The sequence below is a fragment of the Mesitornis unicolor genome, unplaced genomic scaffold (assembly GCF_000695765.1).
Source record: "Mesitornis unicolor isolate BGI_N332 unplaced genomic scaffold, ASM69576v1 scaffold43744, whole genome shotgun sequence".
Taxonomy (NCBI): Eukaryota; Metazoa; Chordata; class Aves; order Mesitornithiformes; family Mesitornithidae; genus Mesitornis; species Mesitornis unicolor.
The window spans coordinates 40,301-58,991 of NW_010181586.1; the positions used below are offsets into that span (position 1 = coordinate 40,301).

Consider the following 18,691-nt stretch of genomic DNA (forward strand, 5'->3'; position numbering starts at 1 on the left):
GGGGCTTCAGGGGGTCCAAAGGCTGACTTCTGTAGAACTGGAGCCCTTTTCAGTTGTGGCAGTCCTCTCCTAATTCCCATTTTAAAAGGAGCAAATAGGCATGAATATCTGGTCAATTGATTTATACCAGTTGGCAGAATAGATTCATTGCTGACAAGATTAACTCTTGTAAGTGCCTCTCTCAAGCTGTGAACTGCATTTCAAGAAATGCTTTTTCCTTTCTCTCCTTTCCCTCCCAGGAGCAGTTCAGAGAGGAGGAAGGAGAAATCAAGAGATGCAGCGAGATGCAGGAGAAGCAAAGAAACCGAAGTTTTCTACGAACTGGCACATGAGCTGCCCCTGCCCCACAACATCAGTTCCCACCTGGACAAGGCCTCCATCATGCGCCTGGCAATCAGTTTCCTACGCACTCACAAGCTGCTGTCTTCAGGTAAGATCCGGCTAAAAGAAGCTGTTGGTGCTAGTTCATAGCAGCTTGGTTAGATTTTGCATGTTTTTCTCCAGGTACTAGGTCCTAAAGTGAGAACAGGACACAACTGCCTGTGTTGTGACAGTGCAACTAGATTTAAAGTTTAGTTGGTGGGTGGTTTTTTTTTCATCAGAATTATGTATGTTTTAATTGGGATGGAACATTCTGAATGTCTGAGTAATATTAGCCATATAAGGTCTTCATTATCAAAATAACAACTGGTGCAGTTTTGCCTCTCTAAAAAAATCAGCGCTCAAAACACTTGAATGTGTTGGGATTTTTGTTGTTTATTAAGCTCATTTACAATATTTGAAACTTCTAAGAGTTTAATCAGAATTCAGACAGACATCTTAAGCTTCCGTGCTGAAACAAGTAAATTTTGATTTGGTATGTTCAGCTTGAACCTCCTGGGCTCCAGTACTTGCACCAGTATGACAAGTGTGTTTGTGCCAGTGCACTCAAAAGGCAGCTGGGAAGTTCTGAAGGTCCAATGCTTTGTCTGAACGGACTAATTGTGGTGTACACTGGTAATGAGTAGTAGGTAGATGCCTTATGACAAGGTAGACTAAGATAGTAAAGCAAACAACTTTTCAATACTTGATATGAATGGATTCTATGTAACCAGAATCTTGCTCATGTTGGAGTAGTGGGAAATGTGAACTAGCAGCGAAAACTGATAAAATTAACAATGCTCTTGTTTTGCACCTGTATTTGAATAATCACTCTGATGGAAATCTGTGGTTTGGGTAGCCTGTGAGATCAATGAAAACAACTGATGTTGCTGGGGGAACTTTCACACGGTGACCTGTAAGTGTCCAGAATGCCTTAACAAAACAATACCTGTGTTGTTTGTGAAAGGCAAACCCAAAGTTTCATCTTGACGTTCATTAATGCAAAACTCCCTATAAGATCATGATTATACTTCCTTTGTTTAGAAAAGTTGAGTCATTCCATAACAGTTACTTTAATAAATGTTATTAGGAAGTACCTCATTTTGTGGAAAAGCATGCTGTTAATTTGTTGTTGGCTAGTCTGAAGAATATGACAAATTAAATTCAGATCCTGTGTGCTTTGTAATTTTTGTAGTTAAGGCTATCGTATAAAATGTGGGTATTTTCACGTTAAGCTTATACAATGTGGTTTTAACGTTTACTTCTGTGAAAAGAAAAGTTTATTTGCTGAACAGTGTTTACAAATCATCTCTGATTTTATCATGTAATTAATACTTGAAGAAGTTGCATAAGTAGGTAAATGTTCTTGAACATGCCATACACCAAGCCGATTTGTTAGTAACTTTCTCATAAAAACACAGTTTCAGCTTTTCAAATATTTATACGGCATGAACTGGAGACTGGCACAGCGTAGGAAAAGCAAACTTCTGAAGGGCTGTAACAGTTAATCACAGTAATGCGTGTGTCTGTGAAACACGACATGAAATAGTTTGATGCTGTCATCATCAGAAGAATATGTTTGCTTACCTGCAAACTGCTGGGTTTAAAGTGAAATTTTCAAATGCATGTGCATTTCTTGGTGAGGAGAAAATCTACAGGTAAAACATTTATTTAGTGCTGCTTTAGTGTTAAGGCTTAGGCTCATATAATTTGATAGTGATGACAACTCAATATATGTATATACTATTCATCCATACACATAGATATATGATTTTTCTGTGACAGCACTTGAAGAACAATGTGGTTCATGTAGCTGATTTGTGTTTTCTTGAAGTGCCACCAGGACCCAGCAGTTAGGAAGAAATCTGCAAATGAAACATTACAGTAGTGACAAGCTGTGATTTAATATTTCGGGCTTTCTCTGTGTTAGTTATTTACTTAGCCTTAAATCTGATACACTTCCCCAGCCTAAATATTGACTTGGATTAAGTCCTCTCATTAAAATTTGTGTTGTTAATCAGATGCAGATTTGTTAATCGCTGCATCTTTAGACATTAGAGATGTAGGTAAAGGTTTTTAAATCTCTAGTGCTTCTGTTCTGGGGAATTGAGCTCAAGGTACTTTAAAGGGACTGATTTTCTGGAAGAGCTGAGTACTATTTCCTGACAATGGGAATACATTGAAATGAAAGAACTCAAGCCAGAAAACCACTGTTTGCTTGTAAAGGCCTCATCTGCTACTTACATTCTTCTGAGGATAGCTAACATTTAAATCAGCCAAGCTAAACAAGAAGGCTGAATACTTAAGCCCTGAGTATCTGAAAGATAAAATTTATCAGGCATTGGAATAAAGTGGCATCAGAGAGAGAACTTTGATTATCATTATCAGAATAATGGCTTCAGAGTATTATTTCTTCCTCATGCAGTTGCCCAACAGTTTGCAGTTGCTGAGGCTCCTGAGATTCACAGGTGTCGAGTACCGCTCTGGCCAAAGTAAATCTCAGTAAATCAAGTTGAGAACTGTTTCTCGCTCTGAGGAGACAAGACTGTAAAATTGAATATAGGCATTTCTGGCAGGTGAACCCGGTTGAAAAAATACATACAGCCTTTCAGGGCTGATTATCACCATCTCTGTACAATAACTGCTTAATACAGCTAACATTTGTCAGGTGCTGTTTTTCTGATCTGTTCCTGTAAAAGCTGAATTTAAGTCTTTGATGGTGAGTTTCTGAATGATGTCAGTCTTCATAAGGACACTGACTCACACTGGAAGGCCATATGATTTAATTCAAAGCGATAGGTTTTTGGTGCAGCTTTTGGCTTTCAGATGAAGAAATTTGCTGCTCATCAGATTTTGACAAGAGCGTGGAGCAAATGGACGCTGGGCTTGTGCAATGCCCACCCGCGACCCGTTCCCACTTTTGCTCTAAACCCTTTTTGAGCCCCAAGGAAAGCTGCTCCCGTTTCATGCACATGTGCAGCAGACTGGAATTCAGCCATTAATTCTGCGTTGCATTTGAGGAGCCTGATGCTGATGGGGAGCATGAGGGTTTCTGTGTCATTTCTGGCAGGTGAACGGGGAAACGGGGTTGTGGAGGACTGTGGTGTGCATGAGAAGCAAATGCCTGCCCCAGCCCACAGACCCCCCCACCTTTGCTTCGTGGAAACAGTTGTGATTATTTGGGCTAGACACTCAGTGTAAACTGAAGTTAAGAGGGAGTATTTGTTCTGTCATTAATTAGGACATTAAAATAACATTTACTGCATTTATATATATATATATATATATACACACAATGTCACTAAAATAAGCTTGCAGTGCAGCTTAAAATACTTCAAAAGGTAGTAAAGAAAAAATACTGCTTGATTTAGCATTTTTATGTTTGTTCTATCAAAAACTACTGGTACACTGGATTTTATTTGGTATTACTGCTTGTGGGCACGATTCTTGAATGGGAACACATCTCTCCGTTTCATGGCAGTGTTGCTGGGAGCAGCGGGAGCAAGGGCCCGCTCAGGACTGCATCCTCCTTTCTGCGAGCCGATGCTGCAGAGGGGGTTGCAGAGATGGCTGTAGTCAGGTTGCCAGCCCCAGTCCGCTGGCATTGAGTGTCCCATGCCCCTTCCTATTATTCCCTGACTTGGATTAGAGCTTTTTTCTTGTGTAACCCAGGCTGTTTTACTAGCTGTGTCTGCATAATGATCATCTATCTGTCGGGAAGCCAAGACCTAGGGAAATCTATGCCCACATTCTTCCAGCAAGTGAATGGCAGAGCCTACAAATCTGAGCCTTCGTTGAGAGCTCTCCTGCTACGTGCCTCCAAAAATCCCAGCTTCTGGATTGCAAGGAGCACGTCTCCTGCAGGCCTTGCGGGGCCTGAGCTTGGCCCTTGTATCCTATCATAATAGGAAATAGCTGGTTGTATATCTCAGAGTTCAAAAGGGTAAAAAATACCAGGTTTTGCTTTATAAAAGTTGCTGCTTTACTTAGTAACACGTTTCCCTTTGATTTTCACAGTAGGCAATTCTGTGTGGGAATGTTGGAGAGGAAGCCTTTAACATTTAGAAATGCAGGCTGTTCGTCTGACAGCCTGATTGAGATTAGCATCACAGGAAGCAAACTGAAACAATAGCTTTATAATACTGTTTCCATGTTGTGCACAGAACAGTACACGGTATAATTGGAATGCTAAGTAGAAATATAATTTAGTTATAATAATCTTGAATATTTTTCAAGATGTCTCTTAATTCTGTTGGCATAATACATTTTTGCCATCGTCACATTCAAATGTTTAGGGTAAATTTAGAGCTGATCTTTGTTCTTTTCAAGTAAAGGTTTTGATCCCATGGAGTTGCTGCTGAAAATAGACAGTTTGATGCTTATCGATAGTGGAGCTTTTAGATTTGGGATCTTACGTCCTTTAGCATAGCCAGAAAAATTGATAGCAGTGCTTCTCCCCTGTTATTCTCTGGTGCAGCTAGCAAACTAGCCTAGTGGGTTTTTGGGGGTTAATGGATGGCAAAAGAGAAATAACTATCTTTTAATAAGGAATGGCCATCTTAGTTAACAGCTAATATCATGATAGTTGCTAAGGCTGCCTCAGATGGTCTCCTTTTGTCTGAATATGAGGAAGAGGATCCACTTTAGGAAGCCTGCATAGGCACTAATGTGCCATGCCAATAATTTCAAGTGTTTATTTGGACCACACTGATGCTCAAGACATTATAGGAACCAGAACTTTTTGGTTCCGGTGAGTTTCTGTGTGCCAGGACTGCAGACTTCTTAGTCAGGCTGATCAGGCAAACACAATTTTATCGGCATTCTCTAATCCCATCCCAGTTGCGTGGCTGCCCGGGTGTCTTTTTCTGTGCAGAGCTCCAGCAAAGGAAACCGGCTGGGAGTTGCTCCTGTGCAGGCAGACAGCAGCAGCGATGGGGAGGGAACAGGGAAGCAGACGGGAAGTTGGTCTGGGAGAAGGGAGGCCACGAGGAAGCCAGTGTGAAGTTGTTTCAAGGGAGGGAGACAACAGAGCCGGAAAGCCAGCGGGGAGCAGAAGGGAAAAAATAGCTTTTTCTCTGGGCTTTCAAGGGAGAGGACAAACCGTAGGGAGAGGTGATGTGGGCATTGTTTTTGCATGTCTGGACAAGCCACATCTAATCTCAGACTATTGTGGCATAAAACAGTGCTTTAAAAATAGCACGTCTACTTGTTTGCTTTTATTAAATTGGAAAAATAGCTTTGTGCCAACCATGCTGCTAGGAATGAGAGCGCAGCCGGGTGCTGAGTGCCTCAGCTGCCTGAAGCAATGCCACTTTTCTGGGAAGGTGCACCAGAAAGTCCAGTGGTGCTCGGGAAGCCCAATCAGGATGGGGTCCTGCATCCCACTGTTCAACACCGACGGCTGCAGGACTCAGAGCAGCTTCCTGGGAGCAGCATCTGAATAATTTGTTTAGATAGAAACCCTGCAGTCATAACAACACTAGCATAAGGGTTTACTTTATCAAAGTCACTTGTGCACTTGGAGATAAGAGCCCTTCAGGAAGCTTCAAGTTTAAGAGTAGCTTTCTCTTGATGTATCTAAATGGAAAGCCTTTACTGAACACATTGAAAATATCCCCTTGAACAGGATGTACTGCCCTGTCAAGACAGAAAAAAAGAAAAAGGAAAAAAAAAAGTCGCTTTCCTTTGATGCAAAACAAGAAACCAGGAAGAGACGAGTCTGTCTCAAAGCTGCTCCCCGCTGCAGGATGGGGCTGCTGTTAGATCTTCCCCAAATTCTGCCTGCTGGAGTCGGGAGTTCTTACAGCCCTGGAGCCTGGTGTCTGTTGTGCACAAAACCCAAGCAACTTTCTGGTACTTATAGGATCCAGGATTAGAGACAAAGCCATGCAAATTCTGTGGAGGTGGTGTGATGTGACCTCCAGTAAAGATCCTCTTTATCACGCTCTACCTCTGGACTGACCAAAAAGGCCCCTTTGAGTCAGATCAAAGGTGCTGAGAGGAGCAGAGGCTGTTTGCTAGGAGCTGTTTATACCTGAGCAGTTATTTCTTGTAGGGAGAGCCTGAGTTTTGAACCTTCAGACTCGTTCCAAGAGGTTGGACTGAAGGAAATGAGCAAGCTTCTACGGAAAAAGTGTTCTTAAACTTGGGAACAGTGCACATCCTGACAGTGGGAATTAATCAAAGCTTGTTTACAAGAGCTATTTTTAGCATAAAAGGTTATCATAAACACGGCAATAAGCATTTGCCATTACAGTTCAAAGTTTCTCGTTGATGAGTAAATTCTACTTTAGTGGTCGGAAATATTTTCAGAATAGAACTGATTAAACAACATTTATCAAAATTTGATGATGACGGAGACACGGACTGAAAAGTACTGTCTCAAAATTTGATGCAGACCAAGAAATCCTGCCGTGGGGCAGTATGAGCGGTGGATGACCCATCAAAGTGGGATGTGGTTGCTCTGCTCCTGGTTCTCCTGTAGCTCTGACAGTCGCCCCAGCGAGGCCACGGCACTTTTGGTGGTTCTCTGACATCTTTCAGGATCTTGTGGTCTCAGCTACACGGGGATTCTCCCCCCTATGGGGGCTTCCCAGTGCTACATGAGCACAATCTTGGCTTGGGTCCATAAAAGTAGCTATAATATGAACAATGATATTACGGGACTTCATTCTGCTGAATGTGCTATTAATTTATAGTTAAACTGGCATGTCTGCAGGCCAGTCGCCCGGTTATGCTGTCACGGTGCCTCAACTGAGTTACTCCCATTAGCAGAGATGGAAAAAGTTGCAGGGAACAAAAAAAAAAGAAGTGCATCCTTATTTCAAAATTTCGTTAGCAGCTGTATTGAAAAACAGCGTTGCTTACAAAATCTCTAAATTAAAATCAGGGTAAACTGAGTCCGTGATTACCTTTCTTTAAGACTTGGAAAATGCTGGCAAGCCTACATGAGGTGCTGCTACCTGCATAAAGTGACCTCAACTACTGGAAAGCAGCTTTTTCATGTTAACCTCCTACTTTAATTTGTTCTATGCTTTGTCAAATGTTTTCCCTCTGAAGCTGAAATTTCTTATGCTAAAGTGCAAGACAGTAGGGATTTCTGAGAGCAGCGTGCAGTAGCGATGGTTTTATTTGTTTTTCTTCTGCAAAACAGATTATTTCCAAAGCAAACTGGATTTTTGCTCGTGACAATGACTGAATTTCTTCTGATGTATTGGTCTCCTAATGTGTGTATATCCTCTGGGTAGCAGTAGCTAGAGAACAGAAGCAGGCTAGAATGCCGTAACTGCAGCCATATGAGGGACTGTTATTTATTATTTCTATTACTATAATTATATTACGTTCTGGACACACGAGAAGATGTGTCCACCTTTGGTGCACCCCCGGTGCCCAGACTTCCCTGGGCAGGCAGCAGGGATGCCCACGGGGGACAGGCAAGGAAGAGGTGGCATCAGCAGCACAGGGGCCCCTGGAGGTATTTGTCACCTTCCTCTTGATGCCCTCAACTTCCTCACTCCATCTTTGAAGCATGAGGATGCCCTGTTAAGTACTGCAAGAAACCTGAATCTGCCCGGCTCCCTTGCCCACTGTGCCCGGGGCTGCTGAGGGGGAAGCAAGGGGTGCACTGGGGTGTGTTGAGGTATTGGGGAAGCTGGAGAGTGTTTGCAAAACACCTTGGTCATGCTTTTGGGTTATGTGAGACGGGGTGCACAGCAGCACAAACCCTTTCCTCCCAGTCCACATCACAGATGCCTCCAGCTGGGCAAAGGTAATTTTAATAAAGAAAATTGAACTCAGATCCCACAAAACCCTGTAACCATGAACTCTAAAGCTGGCTGTATCTTTTAAGTGCTGTGCTCAGCTAGGACATTAAGGTTTGAACCTGCAGGCCTGATGTGAATGATCCTATGTCCTCTCTGTGTGTGTTTGTATAAGTAATATAATTTATATACGCGGAAAAGCAAACTTAATCATCTGATAATACAAGTAAAGTGTTTGTCTTTCACTGTTGGAGGCATTTAAGAACACAAATGCTTTGAATAGCCTTCCTGCCTTTGAATGGTCGTGTTTTGTTAATGCAAACTTAATGAGCTGGGGAAAAAAATGGAAAGGAGGGTCTGGGGTTAGAGCTGAAAAGTCATTTTTTTCTCTGAACCCACACTTGGCTGATTGTCTTGGGCTATAGCCATGATCCCTGCTGAATAAACCATTTGTTTGCTTCCGGAAAAGTAAAAAAAGACCCTTGACATTCTTTACACAGCAGAAACAAGCTTGGGAGCAGATGGTCACTTACCTTTTTTTTCTTTCCCCCTTCCCTAAATGTCATTATGGCCAAAGTGCATACTATTCAAATATATTATTGTGTATTTTCTGTATTTTAAATGCTAGCCCTGATGTAATTTCCTGGAGTCAGTTGCTTTGTGCTGAGGAGGAACTGGCCCCTGAGTGAGTAGCTGGAATTGCAGGGCAGGGACACAAGGTGACAAATCCGCAGCCTGTGTTGGCCATCCCCAGAGAGGGACCAACAAATAAGAGCAGCTTCTCCCAAAAACTCATTAGAGTCCCACTGCTCTTGTGATTAAGGCTGATGCTGCTATGGCTGGAGCCTCTGGGCATCAAAATCAGTGGTGGCCCCAGTCTGGAGCACTCTTGTGCTATCAGGGAGGGGCACAGGGAGCAGCATCACTGCAGCTCCGCAATCTCGATGAGACTTACCCATGGCCTTGTACCTTCAGCAGTGTATGACTGGAGTTGGTTATTCTTTATTTTGAGGCTGGGTTGGGGGTTTTTTTGCTTGTTTGTTTGCTTTTCCTCCCCGAATTCAGAGCCTTACCACTACATATTTGCAACGACTGATCGCAAATGTGCAGGCGACCTGACAGAACTAAAGATAAGCTCGCCCCACAGCATGTCTGAGGTACGCAGACCAGATGCAGTATCTGTAAATAGTTTTGTAAAAAAATAACCCCAGACGTTTCTCATAAAACATGTCAAGAAATCAGTGGGCCAACTCCCACACAGAAATTTTTCAATACTGGTTCATCTGCATCTGCAGGCCTCTTATTCATGAAGCTGAAACATGCTTAAAAGTGTAGAAAGGAAGGCAAGAGTGCTTTACCTTTACTTACCTTCTGTGAGATTTGCCCTATAGTTCATGCCTGTTAGGAGATGGAAAGCTTGCATGTGGCCAAAAGAATGTGCACATTTCAGTGTCTGGGTGTATAGGTGTTATGCACTGAAAAAACACCTCTTGCAGAAACATGCTAAAGGTGGGTAGAGGTTGTGTTGCATTTGCCAAAAGATTTAGAATAATATCTTTCTAGTGATAAGGACATGCCTGTGCAGAGTGCTTTCTTCTCAAGGAAGGGGTTTGTGGAAAGGAAATTGTGGCAGCAGAAAAATATTGTGTTGCCTTGTTAAGTGGATGTGTTTGCATTGAAAAAGGCTGGCCAGGGTGCTGAAGACTTCAGAGGCTTTTTTTCTTTTTTTTTCTCAGTATGTGCTGACAACGAGAACGAACTAGAGGCAGACCAGCAGATGGACAACCTGTACCTGAAAGCTTTGGAGGGATTTATTGCCGTGGTGACACAGGATGGAGACATGATCTTTTTGTCAGAGAATGTCAACAAATACATGGGTCTTACCCAGGTAATTTGTTCCCTAACCCTTTCCTCTCTTTGAAATACAATTCCTAGAAATGAGTCCTATGCCTAAATGCAGAAAAACAGCTGCGCATCACTGCAGAAAGGACTGGAAAGAAAATGTCCTGTTTCTCAGGCAGGTGCACAGCACATCAAACAGCAGTGGCGGTTTTTCCCTCTCCCGTTAGATCAGAGTTGTAGTGTCTTTGGTGACTGCAGTCCTGCCTTCCTAGATGTTACTGCAGTGAGGAGAATGGGCGTTTTTTTGACTTATGCCTTAGACTATGGGACAGGGGGAATAGAGCTGCTCCTTTGAGTCCCCCCCCTTTTCTGCTCTGTGGACTGGGGACTTTCTCCTGTGTTGAAAATAACCAGTGGTGTTGACTGTTACCTGCAGTGTGCTAATCCAAAGATAGGGAAGAAAATGGGAAGTTAATGCATAGGATAAACAAAGGGAGGGCCACAGGATTTGTGTCTGTGAGCGTCCTGTGGATGCACTTGGTTCTAGTGACCAGTTTCATCTGGATAGGTGGTATTTAAAATCAGGCAAATATTATTCATTGCTTTTATTTGGCTAAATATAGTTCTTACTTCTGCACAGGTGGAATTAACTGGACACAGCATTTTTGACTTCACTCATCCGTGTGACCATGAAGAAATTAGAGAGAACCTGAGTCTGAAAAATGGTAATAATGAAAACAGGAGTGACTATTTGCCTTTAAAATAACCAAATGAAGTAATTGGCTGACAGTAGAGATCTTTTAATCACAGTAAAGGGAATTTTCAATCCTACAGTGATCATTAAACTGTTACACAATGCTTTGCAGATTTGTTTTGTTTAGCCAAATCTTGCTTACATATGATAGCACTAAGAACTGTTTGTTTAGTGTTTCCTTTCATCAAGTTAAGACAGGCGTAATGTTTTCACTTGTAACATGTTGCAAAGATTTATGTGCTGCAAGCTAAAACATAGGTTTAAATGCACAAAGTCCCATTTAAGTTCCACTTAAAGTTTTAGGTCTGAGCTCTTCAAACTGCTCTTCAATGGTCCATGCATCTTTGATGGTCTCTGCAGGTAAATTATCTGAGAATTAGTCTGTTATTTCTATTGAATCCTTCATGCTTACGAATAGAAGAAATCAAGAAGCAAAACTGATAAAATTCATTTGCCATTTTCCTTATACTTGTCTAGGCTTTGGAAAGAAAAGCAAAGAGATGTCAACCGAGCGCGACTTCTTCATGAGGATGAAGTGCACTGTTACCAACAGAGGCAGAACTGTCAACCTCAAGTCTGCCACGTGGAAGGTACCGTATTTTAGCTGTAATAAGTGTTTTTGATGTAAAAAGACATTTTGGCATGTATAGAAAGTACATTCTAAGTTTATTTCTCATTCAAAAAAATCATTATTTCAGGTTTTGCACTGCACTGGACAAGTTAAAGTGTATAACACTTGCCCTCCTCACACTCTGTGTGGGTATAAAGAGCCTCTTCTCACTTGCCTTATAATAATGTGTGAGCCTATTCAGCATCCTTCCAACATCGACATCCCCCTGGACAGCAAGACCTTCCTGAGTCGCCATAGCATGGACATGAAATTTACCTACTGTGATGACAGGTAAATTCCACTGATTTTTCCTTTCCATGGGTATTTCTGTCTTCTTGAACAAAACAAGGAGGCTTTCCAAATGTCCTCCTATGTGGACTTAGTAAGCAAGGATGGAAAGTACAGTCCCTTACCAAAACAGCTATTCAGTGGCTCACTTAATCCATCTCATATCTCAATGTAGGCGAAATACCATTTTCCACACTTGCTGAGTGAAGAATTCAAGTTCACTGGCAAAAGATGAGACAACTTAGAACCATAACCATTAACTTCTTGGGTTTTAGCAAACTGAAGAGTACAGAGTATTTCTGTTCTCTTTTTTTAGAGAATGTCTCAAATGACATGCCTTAAGGACCTTAGGCAAGGACTGTTTTATGGTTGGTTTGGCCCAGGATGCTATTGGCAGTTAGCTGGAAAGTACTTTATGCTCTAGATTAACTGAGAATTGCTAAGGCAGGCATCCAGAGCATCTGCAGCTCTGCAAAAGGATTGCAGCCTCTTGCTCAATGAAGAGCAAGCAACCTTTGCTGGTTATCTATGTGCCTCTTCTAGTGGCAAAATGAAGAAGGGGAGGGGAAGATCTTGGGTCAAGCAAGGAGCTGTGCCCTGCGCTCCCCACACTTCTCTTGAGTGGAAGAAATGGAGATTCCCTCAGTCTCTTGCCTGATTTCCCCTGGGATCTCCATGGCATTTCATACTATCTCTTCTTTCTGTCTGCATGTTGTGCTAACCATATTCCCTGCATGTGAGTGAGCCAGTGATCCCTTCCCATCAACTGTTCTGTTCCCGCTTTCTCCAAAAGTCCTGTCTGTACTGCTGTGCGTTTGGTGTTTGTTTTGAGGTCTTTTAAGTTTATGAGGCCATCCCCAAATTTAGTATGAAGTTTTCTGTCTAATGAAAGTGGTCCCCTGAAATTGAGAGATGCTAGCAATAACTGAGGTCTGTGGGGTTATCAGTGGGGTTATACTTATGCTCGCATTTTATGCAGAAGCTCACAGGATTGAGATCTTGGCCTTTTTTATATCCCTCGAAGGTTTTTTAAAACTTGTGCTAAGCAAGATTATTATTTTAAACAATGTGATGAAACAACTGTCTGAACTAGCAGTGTTAGTTCTGTGGATGAAAGCAAGATTACAAGTGTGAAACTTGTGACTGACCTTCTCCTGACCCCTCTGAGAATTCAGCAGCAAGTGTGCTGTAACTAGCAATGTCCTCTGATGTAACTGCAATGAAACAAGCTTTTTGTTGTTGTTAATGCTTTCAGGATTAAAATATTGAGATATCAATAGGGATTTTCTGCTGAGGGGAGGGAAGGAACACCATGGTAGTGGCTCATTATAAGTAATGTACCTCTGAATTACAGGGCCATTCAGTGTCAGGTTGGAGGAGAGTAACAGAGGATTTTGCTGTGTTGCAGCATTCACATGTCTCTGCCAGACAATGCATAAACAATTATAAATGAGAATTAGGGGGACTTGTACTATCCTATGCAAGATACACAAGCTTATTTTTTTTAAAAATGACATATCATGCCCTGTCTCAAATAGCAGAAAATATAGGGAAAACTTTTCATGTGGCACTGAAATAAAACAGCTTCCTCTGGGAAGATTTAACTTGTAGGGAGTTTCAGATATTTTTCTTTAAAACCAGGCACCAAATCAGCATGTCTTTTACTAGATAGTTTTGGCTGGATGTCTATTCGTGTTTTATTGAGATGATTATGATAAAGCTGTAAAAAGCGAGACAGGCCAGAGAAGGAAGAGACCTCCTGAACCTTCCAGGTTCTTCCCAGCAGATCCTCCTGGCTCTCACTCCCTCCCAGAGGGAGGCTGATTTCTCTCCAGCAGGCGACACATCACTAGACACATAAAAATGCAAAACATTCAGCTGTTCTTATCATACTCGGTGCTGCTAGACAAATTGCGCTGAAGGAGCAGCTTATGCCAAGAATGTAAATCCAGGCTGCAGAGCAGAGGAGGAAAAGCAGCATGTGCCAGTCGGATGCCTAAACCCTTCTCAGTGATGCAGCAGGGCTAAGGCAGCTCATTTCTCCATAGGAGACTGTGTCTTTCCAGCTCAGAGCTGATAGCACTGAGAGCAACGTGCCTCTGCAGCCATCTGAGTATCTCCTTTGCAGATCATCTGGTGTGGACACGTCTGCTTCCAGGGAGCATTAGGTTCTTATTTTTGAAGCAAAAGAAACTATAGGATTTCTGAGGAGGAGGTATCTTGATGAATGGCAGCCGTGCTGGACCTTACCAATGGAAGCATCCACCTCCAGTGTGAAGCTTAAGTGGGTACAAAATAGAGCTGCTCTTGTACATGAAGCTGAAATTTATCCTTGTGGAAAATGAAGATCACATCTGTCATCTCCTTAGGAAAGCTTGTACTCTCTGTAACACAAAAAAATATAGGCTGGCTGCTTTAACACTGTAACAAAATCTAGTTGGCTGACATGAAGTGCCTTGATTGTCTTGGCTTTTCCTCCGGAGGGTACAGGACAGATGTGGTACAGAGCAGGCAAGACTGGCCATCCCTTGTTTAAAATGTGTGAGACACTAGCCTGTGTATTTTATCTTCCAAAAATAATTTATGTATGTGGGCCCATGACTTGCCAGTGGTTAGGTGGGATATGTTTGTAGGCTTAAAACAGCTTTTGCAAGGTGATGAGCCTGTAAATAAAGGTTTCTGAGATATAAATAATAAAAAGAGGCTGTTCTGTTAAATGCCTGCTTCAGCCATTCCTGGAGAGCAGTTTAAAAATGTTCCCTTGCTCCACTTATCTTGGCTAAGTGGTTTACAGGAAGGATTATTTTAGCTGTAATGTGGAAATGCTGATCAGTGGTACGGTTCGATAATCCAAGTAAGGATTTAGTTCAGCTGCACAACGCATTTGTGTCAGGGAAGATCGCCAGTGAGAGTGTTTTAGTCAGGAAAAAGGCAAGTCTTTGTACAAAGGCAATTTTATTACCTTGTTGGCATAGCTGATGCTCGGTGTATCTTCCTGTGCAGGGCCAGGGGAGCAGGTGATGGGTAGAAATAGTGGTGGTGGAAAAGTCCACAAAACAAAAGTGAGAACTGTATCGGAATTTGATGGAAAACCCCAAAACTGCTTCAGGTGCCCTAGCACACACAGTCTCAGCCTTTATGGCTTATGACCAACAAAGGAAAATAACAGGCTGTGTTTTGGAGGGGATGAGGGTTTTGAAATCAGGGAGGGTAGCATGGCGTTGTAGGTGGTGTTGGCTTTTCCCCTTCATCCCTGCAACCTCTCTGGGGTGCTGGGGAGGGGAGAGGGGAGGAAGCGCTCTTTGTCTGTGATTGCTGTGGGTAACATGTGCAAGGGGGCCCAAGGATGAGGAAACACATCTATTCTGCACGGGGTGAGATGTGCAGGCCCCAACTCCAGAGGCTGCATCCCAAACCAGTTGCCTGGCACTGGCACACTGGAAAGCGTGTGCTCTCCATTACTTGGAAGGCGTGGCTTGGTTTGGGAATTGCATGTTACTGGTTAACAAAAAACCAAATTAGTTATACACTGGTTTTGCTTTTTCTCAACAAAGGAGTGATGGAGGATGTATGGTGATTCAGAATAGGATGATACAGGAAGATGAAGTGCCAATAGTGTTGGTCTCTGTTAGGTTCCTGCTAATACGAGTGTACATGTGGGATCCAGGCTGTGCCCGACTGAGAGGAAACCGAGTTGTGTCGTGCTTCCAGTTATGTCCCTGCAAAACAGAAATACGCTGGCACAGGACCTTATATGAGGAATTAAGTCAGTTTGCCATTTGACCTATATTTGAGGAATATTTTTAAGTTAAGTGAGAATGCAAATGAGCATTTGAAAGGACGTCCTGTCCCTCCATCCCTGCTGAGGGGCAAAATGCAGCATGGAGACAGCAGTGAAGTGAGGACATCTGAAGCCAAAGATCTGCGTTTGGCAAAACTGGCTTTTGGTCTATGTTGTATTTAAGAAAAAATTATGACCAATTTCTTTTGTTAATAACGAAACTTTGACTGAGGTAGACCAAGCGAGTAGGAGAGATGGAGTCCTGGTGAAGTTCTTCATTTAGCCATCTAGTTGTTTGTGTAGCAGAGCAGATGCACCTGGCCAGGCCAGCCGTACCTCTGAGGAGTGGGCAGGGGTCCCAGCAGTTTGCTTTTTATTTTTTATATTGGCCTGGGTTAGAGTAGAAGAAGCCATGAATATTTTTGAGAAGAAATGTGGGAACTTGGCAGGACTGCCAGGCTGTCCTGTCACCTGCTCCAGCAGGCTGGCAGAGTGCTTTACCCCAGGCACAGTCACCGTGTTGGGCTTTATTTATTTTTTCTCTCTTTTTTAACTCATTCTGCTTTAAGTATAACTTTGTTTGTTCCCGTCAAGACCAGTTTAACTTCAATAACTTGGTAACAGTTTGAATACAGAAAGACTTTGTTAAGAGATCCACACCCTGGTGCATACAGTCCACACACGGTCGACGAATATACACCCAGCTATTTTTTTATGAGCAGTAAACATCACAGCAGTCTTTCACAAAGAGCCTGACTTCTCAGTCTTGATGGCCCTTACTATACTATTTTAACTCGAGAAATGGTATACAATAAAAAGCTTTGTGCTCCTCTAAAGAGGCAGAAAAGCACAATTTTAAGAAAAGCCAAAACATTTGAAATAGCTGACCTTGTAGCATTTGAAGCAATGAGCTTTGTTTGCTTTGCGTGTCTCAAAGAGATAAAGTAGGGCAAAGTCGTACAGATCTAGAAATAGAATTCAGATCACTTGTTTCTCCATTGTGTACCCTAAACACAAAACTTCGCCTTTACTCCGCATCCCAAGAAACGGGTATGTCGAGAGAAACTGAAGTAGTGCTCAAAAAGCACTTCAGCAGTGGTAGCTGGGACAGATTGCCTGCTGCGGAAGCTACTGCCCACCTCTCCACTGTGTTTTCTGAGATTTTGACCTCAGTACATCACGGTGACAAGTTTAGTTCAGAAAACTGAAGTATCAATCTGGCAAAATTGAGATTCCCCAAAGGTATTTGAGTTTTCAGAAATGAGCAGTTACCCGGAGAGTAAACAGCCCCTCAGACCACCTGTCTTCTTCAACAAAAATGATTGTTCTCCTAATTGGCACCAATTTAGCTTTCACAAATGCAGAGGAAACAAAGCCTGCCATGGCAGGGATGCCACCCCAAACCACTGCACAGTTTGTTTTCCAATTTTGTCATTCCACAGCTCACACAAAAAGCAGTTTTCTGTCTGGGGTCTAAGCAAAAGTAGAAGTCTTGTGTTCTGGACTTGGGTTTTGTAAATGACCCTTTGGTCCCACGGGGCATAGACATTTCTGTGACTGTCTTAGTTCTGTACTACTCCTCCTCCCCATAGCTCCGTAGGATGCTTTTTCCTCTGTGTATTCACTTGGCATTTAGCATTGCTAAGAGGCTCCTGTGGAAAGCACGCAGGGTTTGGAGGGTGCGCCTCACTGGTGAACCTCAAAGCGATGCTCAGGTGAGGTCAGTGCTGAAGTACTCGCCACCTCCTGGCCCAGGTGCTGTTGGGCTCTCAACAGCTTTTTAAAAATTATTATTTTTTATTTTTTTAAGCTTTTCAGAGTCAGCAGCACCAGAGGAGGAATAAAGGAGGGTGTGATCTGCCAGTTCATGCACCCAAAACCGATACTGCTAACAATTTCTGGAGAGAGGGTGTTTCTTATAAAATAGTGGTATTTAAAAATGTATCTGGGAAACATTGTCAGCCAGTTTTAGAGTTTTCTGGGGTGGGAGAAAGAAACATTCTATAATTAACAAAAGAATAAGTTCAGTCCCAGGAGTGTTCAAAGAAAAATGTAATGAATCTGAATAGTGGTAACAGATTAACAGATCAGTTAACAAGAGCATAGAAGCTGTTTAGCCATATATATATATTTTTTTTAAAAAAGCAACTATTTCAAACAATTAGTCTTGATTAATATTCCAGTTACCAGGCGTGGGTTTAGAATTTGGCCAGTCTTGTGGGGTTGTGGGCAATTCTTTGGTATCTTATTTTTATCTTTCTGTACACTTTTTAGTTGGGTGTAATAAAAAGATATCAACCCACCACTTGCTAACTTTCACCCAAGATTATATTAAATTAGATCAAATTAAATTTGACATTGTGACAGCAGCACTCCACAAGTTGTTCTGTGGCATGGAATGACAAGAAGAGTAATTTTATAGTGATGGCTCTCGTTATGAACTGATCAGTGAGGAGCAATTTGAGAGGGATGGGAATAGACAATTTGGCATAGAGACTGCAATTCCTATCTGATAAAAGTTAAGAGTAATGCATGGTTTTTGCTTGCTATTTCACTTCCACTGTTGATACCCATGAAGGCTGTAATGTGATTTGGATTTGCCTCAGTGCTGCTAGGTACATGATGCTTCATTTTTTTCTCATCTTTATTTCCTTTTTTCCTTCTTTCCGCTCAGCCCCCATTTGGCTCTCAGCTCCCAGTGACCGAGTTAAATCCTCAACTTCCCGAATTTTCAAAGCCTTCCCGTTGTGATGAGCTCCAAACTAACCGGGATGGTTTTATGGTGCTATGCCATTACATAACCAGAGGCCACAGTTTCTGTTTTTAAAGCCTGTATATTTACACTGGTCCTGGAAAAAGCCTCTGGCCACTGACACCAGTGTGTCCCAGCTGACTGCATAAAGTCAAGCAGCAACTGTATTTTGGGAGCCTGATTTTTACTAGGGCTCCTTCTGTATTGGTTCTTTTCTCCTGATGGCTCAGTTCTGATGACCAACTCATTATGGGAACTTCAGCTTTTCTTAAAAATGAAAAAGCAATTGTGATTTCCAGAGAAAAGCTGCAGATTTGAGTGGGGTGCAGTTTAAAAGCTCAGAGTCTTGTCAGTTGAAGAGCCAAAAAAAGCAACTCTTTTGGAAACCTGATTCACCAATTTCCCCTTTGTCGGTTGAACTGTAAGCACAAATAAAACTGTAAACATAAAGAGAAGAGTAAGTAAATAAATAAGTAAATAAAACCAACTATGGTCTTTGCTCAACCAAACCATTATAAACACAGGTTCATCCCATGGGAATCAG

The 18,691-nt window shown here is 42.3% G+C and overlaps 1 protein-coding gene across 1 annotated transcript in view; it reads left to right on the forward strand.

The window, feature by feature from the left end:
• Nucleotides 1-381: 381 nt before the first annotated feature.
• The window catches only part of EPAS1 (endothelial PAS domain protein 1), a 31,975-nt gene continuing 13,665 nt past the window's right edge, over nucleotides 382-18,691 (forward strand). The window contains exons 1-6 of the mRNA XM_010183468.1: nucleotides 382-430; nucleotides 9,857-10,008; nucleotides 10,603-10,687; nucleotides 11,014-11,076; nucleotides 11,194-11,306; nucleotides 11,415-11,617. Coding sequence (XP_010181770.1) covers nucleotides 382-430; nucleotides 9,857-10,008; nucleotides 10,603-10,687; nucleotides 11,014-11,076; nucleotides 11,194-11,306; nucleotides 11,415-11,617 — 665 coding nt within the window. The remainder of the gene's footprint in view (nucleotides 431-9,856; nucleotides 10,009-10,602; nucleotides 10,688-11,013; nucleotides 11,077-11,193; nucleotides 11,307-11,414; nucleotides 11,618-18,691) is intronic.